The 8110-nt window shown below is 42.3% G+C and overlaps 1 protein-coding gene across 1 annotated transcript in view; it reads left to right on the top strand.

Moving 5' to 3' along the window:
• Nucleotides 1-8110, top strand: part of LOC311244211 (fibulin-2-like) — a 92428-nt gene that overhangs the window by 49672 nt on the left and 34646 nt on the right. Inside the window, 3 exon segments of the mRNA XM_084333617.1 lie at nt 945-989; nt 992-1000; nt 1003-1044. Of these exon segments, the coding sequence (XP_084189743.1) occupies nt 945-989; nt 992-1000; nt 1003-1044 (96 nt within the window).

The following is an 8110-nucleotide window of genomic DNA, read 5'->3' as shown; positions in this document are numbered from 1 at the left end:
ACACACACACACACACACACACACACACACACACACACACACACACACACACACACACACACACACACACACACACACACACACACACACACACACACACACACACACACACACACACACACACACACACACACACTACATACACTACATACACACACAGTACATACACACACAGTAGATACACGCACAGTACATACATACACACACACACACACACACACACACACAGTAACATACACACACACACACTACATACACACACACAGTAACATACACACACACAGTAACATACACACACACACTACATACACACACGGTACATACACACACACAGTACATACACACAGTACATACACACAGTAACATACACACGCACACACACAGTACACATACACACACATTACATACACACACACACACACAGTACATACACACACAGTACATACACACAGTACACACACACACACACACACACACACACGCGCGCGCACACACAGTACATGCACACACCACTGCAGATCGACACAACGTTATTTCAACCCTCGCCATTCTCCTGGCACGTAATTGTGTTACAAATGTCACACGCAAGCAAGCATCCAGATTGTATCAAAGGTCATTTCAGGTCGCAGCCAAATTATCCTTATTAGGGGGCGGGGCTCACGTCATGCTTTGTTCAGGGCAATGCCGTTGTTGTTGTTGTTGTCGTCGTCGTTCTAGTTTGGTTAATAATATTTTCCAGGTGGGGTGCGTCTCTCTGTGAGCCAGAAGTGGAAAATACAATACGACCAGGTCAGGGGTCGAACCTGGGAACAGGAAATGAGTCAGTAGGGGGCCACAGTAAACGGTGTTTATCTCTCACGCGCAGGTCCAGATACCCCCCCCCCCCCCTGTGTCACCCTAACCGCTGTTTGTTGAGGTGCATTGTGTTTGACTCTGCCCTGCAGGAAGCCGCCCATGTATGCAACAGTGCTCCCCAGTGGCCGGACGGCCCAGTGCTCCTGCTTCCAGGGTTCTCTCTGATGGCTGACGGACAGGCCTGTGAAGGTGAGGAAGTGATCTCTAGCCCGACGCTCTCTGATTGGCTAGGCCGCGTACAGCGAAGAAGAAAATACCCTCTCTGACTGGTTTAGCTCCGAAGGGTCTCTTCCGCCTTGTACATATATTCTCTGCTTCGAAGTGGTTATGCTTAGGCATTCCTTCAAAGTGGTTATGCTTAGGCATTCCTTCGACGTGGTTGTGCTTAGAGTTAGGGTTAGGGTTAGCCAATCGGAGAGCGTCTTTTTCTTCTTCGCTGCAATCAAAGAGCGTCTTCGCTCACAGAGGCTATGGAAAAAAATCACGCGTCAGACCCATCCAATCCAATCCAATCCAACTTTATTTGTATAGCACATTTAAAAACAACATGGTTGACCAAAGTGCTTCACAGTAAAAACCATAATATAGTAAAAAAAAATAAAAAAAAATAAACACAATACAAAGTACACAGAACTACAAACTAAATTACAGCAGCAGACACATTTCTTTTTAAAACAAATGTGTTTTAAGATGGGACTTAAACACTGGGAGCATTGGGGCCAGCCTAATGTTGGGGGGGGGGGGGCAACTAGTTCCACAGTTATTCCTCGGTTACATTGGTGGCAGCGATGGGATTGTTTCTTGCACTTAGTGTCCAGCGTGAGAAGTAAAGGGAATGCGAGAATGAATTAGAGATGATTTGACAGCTAGCTAGTTGCTAATGCTAACAGTAACATAGCAGTTAGTTTCAAACTAGTCTCCTCCTCGTCTTTCACTTTCAACAGTACATTCTGCCAAGTCCAAGCCCACTGCATACAAGACCACCGAGACCCTGTTGCCCCACCATTGTTCCATTAAACCCATGCCGTGTGCAGTTACTGCTGTCTAGAATGCTGGCTATAAGAACAAGTAACACGAGTGAGGAAATTAATCAAAGCGCTTGCGCTGCACACAGGAAATGGAAATGCTGCACTAATAATAACATGAATTATTCTAAAAGTTATAATCATTTTGTCTCGTCTTAAAATGAAGAGAGATTTCGGCAAGATTTTATTTTGTAAACTACATTTTGTGTCGTTGTTTGTAGTCAACGACATTGCATTAATTATTTAGTCACGTTAGTGTCACATGATCTACATTAACGTGACGTCTTGTCTCGTTATCGTCAGGGGAAAAAAGCTTCATTGACGACCATATTTAGTCATCATTTCCGTTGACTAAATTAACACTGTTGGTGTCTTGTGAGTACCGTGATGATGTGTTGGCATCTTGTCTCTCATGCAGGGGGAATTCCCGGGTCTGTAATCACATTAAAGTGTGGAAAAATACTATTCTGTGCCCCTCTCTGTACTAACAACAGCAACAAGGCACAGCTCACGCTATGAACAGTCAGGTCTTGCCTCGACTACTGCAACGCACTGCTCGCTGGTCTACCTCTTCAACTCATTCAACCGGAGGGGACACGTGATGCAAGGCTTCTGTCCTCACTACAGCCGACCAGGGGAGGGGAGAATTGGATAATACGAAATTGGGATGGGAGAAAAATAGAAATGGGAGAAAAAGTGGATAAAAAAAAATACTAAATTAAAACACTAACCTTCTTATTGTCTTATACTATCATGCACTCTTCCTACTATTAATATGTCTTTACTATTATGCACTCAACACTGCAGCACCCAAGTTTCAGCACTGTTTCATGAACATTGTTACTCTGCTGAAAGAGTTGTACCCTTCCTGCTGACTTGTCGTATAGAACTTGTAAGTTGCTTTGGATAAAAGCATTCAGCTAAATGACTAAATGTAAATGTAATGTAATGAAGGCTACTCTAAACTTGAACATAAAACCCCCTGTCTGACTGCCTTGGTAACGCATCACATCACCGTGGTCAAATTGACTTTATTGACGAAAATGTTCTCCCGGCAAGCTCTTTGTTTATGTCTCAATGCGCTGCTTTCAGACCCTATGGAGCTAGCTCACGTACATTTCATGGGTCCGACCGACGTGTCAGGCTAACCCAGTGGTTCCCAAAGTGAGGGGCGCGACCCCCTAGTGGGGCGTGGAGGTACTGCAGGTGGGGCAGTAATATTAATTTAGCCTACCAAAACTGATAAACGCCAATGTCAACAAAAATGTATTGACTGTCACGTGTTATTCCTTATACAGAGCACATTCAGAAGCCTAAATACGTTTGGCCACAAACGGTGTTATTGTCCATTGTAAAAGCATTGTAAGTTTGTGTTTCAGGTTAGCTAGCTATATTGTCCAATCGAATAAGTGAATGAATGGGAATCGAAGAGAGAGTGAAACGTAACTTAACATAACGCTAGCCTGCATGAGAGGAATTTGTGAGAGGAATCGGACAAAAATGGAGACATTTCTAGTAACGGCTAAAAGACGAGCGGCGGAGCAAGCCCACAAGTACTCCGGGTACAACTTCTGAGAGTGGCGATCTCAAAACAATGACCCCGCCTTGAGAAGATTTGCAAAGGAAGGCAAGCACACACATTAATAATAATAATAATAATAATAATAATAATAATAATAATAATAATAATAATAATAATAATAATAATAATAATAATAATACATTCAATTTGTAGTGCACTCTACATTTGGAAACAAAATCTCAGAGTGCTACAGGGTAAAAACATAGGCTTTAAAAACATAGGCAATTCAAAAACAAGGCATAAAAAAACATACCAAAAAAAGGAATAAAACACATATAGAATAGAATGGGAATATGAAAAGTGATTTATTTGCAACCTGCAGTAGTTAATAGTAGGCCTAATTTTAGGGGAAGTAGCCTATATTGTAGGCCTACAACAACATTTTTAATTAGGCCTAATTATTTCACAGTGGCACAGGATCATTTGCCAAGCTTTTGTTCATTTTCAAATAAAACTAATTCTGTATTTGTGTCTTGTTATGTTAATCTTGTCTTGTTAGTAGTAGAGGAAATGGCACGTTTGTAGCCTAAAATAAATTCTAGCCTACATCTAGGTGGGGACCAGGTTAGGTGGGGCTTGACATTATGTCCACCTACCCAAGTGGGGCCTGATTGAAAAAGTTTGGGAACCACTGGGCTAAACCACACCCTCTTTCGTTGATCCTCCAATTGGTTGATTGATTTGATTGTGGATTAGAGACATCATCCAAACGTTAAAAACATGATAAAATGCAAGCACTTATTTCCATAATGGTCCCTGGTATCAAGTGTCAACATAAAACATTGAACATCATCATAAAACATTAAGAGACTATTATGCATATACAGTATAGAAGATAAAAGAATAATAGGAATATAGGAAACCCTCTCTTTCCTATACCGATAGCCATGTTCATACAGACTTTTTGAAGCCAGTTAAGCTGTTTAATGTTTAATGCTTAATGCTTTAAGGCCCTGTTTAATGCTGCTGGGCAGGCTGTTCCACAGTACTGCAGTTGAATAAAGGAAGGTCTGCTGGCCGTACGAAATAAGTTTAAATCTAAAATGGACTATGTTTGTGTCTCTACCTCTGGTTTCATGGCTGTGATTATTTTTGACATATTGGAAGTAATTGTATAGGTAGCTTGGCACCTCCCCTTTATAAATCTTATAGACTAGGCATAATTTTATCATGGATACTCTTTTGCCCACCCTGAGCCACCGCAGGCTGTTGAAGTGGGGCTGGTCTAAGTGAGTACGAGTGGGGAGCTGCAGTACTATCCTAACCAGCTTGTTCTGGGCAGTTTGAAGTCTATTTTTCAAGTTGCTGGGGGCACTGTCATACCAGTACAAGCAAGCATAGTCGAAATGACACTGAACTAAGGCCCCTGCCAGTGCTCTAGAGCTTTCCTGTGCAGGTATTTAGAATTTCTTGCAATACATTTGATTCTGTAGTTAACTTTGACTATTACCTTTTTAGACATGCTTTCCCCTGAGAGTGTGTTGTCTAAAGTACACCCTAGATACACCACTGATTTAGTACTGGTGACAACTGAGCTACCTAACTGTACCTTGAACCCTTCCTGGTTTTTCTGTTTCCTTGAAGTAGAAAATAGAATAGATTCCGTTTTTTCCTATATGGAGTCGGTTTTCTGAAAGACCTAACTTGATGCTCAGTCTACTTTCAATCACTGCTTTGTTTTCGTTAGACACCATGAGAGCTGAATCATCAGCGTAGAGCAGGAGATCACATGAGCAGGCTGACTGCATGTCATTGATATATAGGAGGAAGAACAAAGGCCCCAGCACACTGCCCTGAGGGACCCCGCAGTCCACCGTCCTCAGATCTGAAAGGACCCCTCCCACCTCTACACGTTGTTCCCTTCCCCTCAAGTATGAGCTGGCCCAGTTGGTCCACCATGTCAAAAGCCTTTTGGAGGTCTAACATCACCATGCCACAGAGATTCCCTCTGTCTATCTCTTTCTTGATGTGATCTGTTAGAAACAGATGATGGGTGTCTGTGGAGTGGGATTTTCTAAACCCTGATTGAAATTCATACAGCAAGTTATGGGATGTAATATACAGATAAATTTTTTCATATAATCTTTTCTATAATCTTGGACATGACACAAGACAGAGACAGGACGGTAGATACCATGGTCCTGCTTGCTGCTTTTGTTGTGTAGTGGACATTACTCTGGCCAGCTTAAGCTCACTTGGAAACTTTCCCGATTCTATGGAAAGATTCACAATATGCGTTACACTGGGGGAAATAACCTGAGCGGCATGTTATCTAACCCTTTAGTAGGGTTGAGCTCCAGACGTTTCCTCTGTCACTTTTTTAAAGGAAAAGGCATTTGTCTGTACCCCCTTTTTTGCGTAGTGATCCTGGATATGGGCTACAGTCACCAAATCGGTCTTTCTGAACAGTCAATTTAGTGACTATAGGTTTTTGTTGAAAAGTAATCATTCTTTGAGGGAAAGCAACAATTGTGATTGGAGGATCAAGAAAAGAGGGTGGGGTTTGAGATAGGTCAATCGAGGCACCGCGGCGACCGTTATGAAGTGCGTTATCCGTCGTTCGTTTGGGCCATGATGTTCTAACGACATGTGTCAAAATCAAAGGGCGCTTTAAGTAACTGAGCGGAAAAAGCACTTAACGGGTTGCTCAGTTCCGCCCACTCTGGGCCGCTTCAAGTGTTTCTGACTCGGCTCGGTATACAAAATAAATGGATCCAACGCCGACGCTCTTACATCTATCAAATGCGGACTGGTCATTAAAGGCATCTGCTCACCGCTCAGATAGAGCAGAATGTTAAGTGATTAAAAACACAATGTCATGCTGACGCCAGGCTTTATAAACTACGTATTGTTTAATTTAAACATTAAACCGCAGTGTTGAGATGAGGATTTCAAATGTAAATCTGTAAATACTCTCCTAACAGCGTCTTTAAGGCGTCTGGTCAAGTCTTCCTCCTACTGTATGTGACAATTAAAGCTTTGATTGAATGAACAATTCATGTCAAGTTGTAAACGCAAACATCAGTTAGCCCGGACGCCTGATTACTTTTACCAACGGATTTCCAGTTCCGCGTTCGCGTTCTGCGATCTGATTGGCCACTGACGTTTCTGGTCGCGCCAATCGTGTGACGCCTGTTTCTACACTGGTTAAGCTTAGGCACTCTTTCGAAGTTGGTTAAGGTTAGAGTTTGTCTTAGAGCAGGGCGATAGAACGCCAGCCCTGATTCCAAACTCTAACCTTAACCAACTTCGAAAGAGTCGTCTAAGCTTAACCAGTGATAAACTAGGCGTTAGGTAGTTTGCAGGCTAGGGGCGGCTAGGTGGTGTAGTGGGCAAGGCACTCGCCACCAGTGTGGAGACGCTAGGATTCGCGTGTTCGAATCCAGCTCTCCACATTGTTTTCAGTTTAGCTGGTCGTCCGCAGTAATACACATTGGCCGTATTACGGGGAGGGAAAACTGAAGGGTGGGGATCGAACGTTGTGAACAAGCGACTCCTACAAGTCGGTTGGTGCGCCTGCGCAGTAGAATCAGGAAGTGTCGGGGGCAGCGTGAGCCTCCCACGCGTTACTCCTCGACACTGAGAGATCGAGCTGCGCAGGTGAAAAGATGCGACTGCTGTTACCTCAAGTACCGGAGGGGACTCGTGCTATGTATGACTTAGTCCACATTGCAGCCGGCTTGTGGGAGGCAAGAAACAGCGTTCGTGACAGGGGAGGGTTGAATTGGATGATACGAAAATTGGGATGGGAGAAAAATACAGAAAAATGGGAGAAAAAGTGGATCAAAAAAAAAAGGTAGTTTGCAGGCTGTTAGAGGCGGAAAAGGGGCGCGTCACGCGATTGGGCGCACATGTCACATGACCAGAAACGTCAGTGGCCAATCACACAACCTATTTACCCTTAAAATGAAGATAACACAGTGTATAATGTTTTATATATCCCCAAGCATACCCCACATTTAGCATAAAACGCCTGACAATTGCATACCCAAAGTAATTTGCGATTTATTATACTTTATACTTAACATACTTAACATACTTATAGCACACAGTTTGTTGCATTAATGGAATTATAAAGCAACAAAAAGAAAAATTTGACTTTTTATTGCTGTTTTTACCTGTTATAACAAAGGGAAACCTCAAACTCTTATGAAGAGGAGAAAAAGACTGGCTGTGTAGACCTATTTTTAAATAAAACACAAGAGGAGACAAAACAATTGACCTTTCTGTAGACCTACTTTGAAATAAAACCCTGCAGCTCTATTTGAGTCCTTCCCTTATTTGTGGAAAATCTATAAAATAAAAAGTAAATTTTTCGTTGTTCGCAAATTTCGCACCACATTTCAGGCATACAGGCAAGCCTGCATCGTTAGTCGTGAAAGCAAATTAATCTGTCCACGCTGAATTAAACCCTCTATTTTCCTCAGACTTTCCTTTTTTTGGATTTATCCATGGTTAGCTTAATGGGGGGTCGGAAAACTCAAGATTAGCCACTTGCAGACGGCAGGGAGAGGCACTGTATATTTTAGTTGATGAAATATTTTTGTTGACTAAATATTTTAGTTGATGAAATATTTTTTCATTTCAGTGTCACAGTATGACATCGATCTCCAAAATAAAAAAAATGTAAAAAAAAAAATGTATAAAA

This window comes from Notolepis coatsorum (assembly GCF_963971535.1).
Source record: "Notolepis coatsorum genome assembly, chromosome: 17".
NCBI classification, from domain to species: domain Eukaryota; kingdom Metazoa; phylum Chordata; class Actinopteri; order Aulopiformes; family Paralepididae; genus Notolepis; species Notolepis coatsorum.
This window is presented reverse-complemented; position numbering and strand designations above follow the sequence as displayed.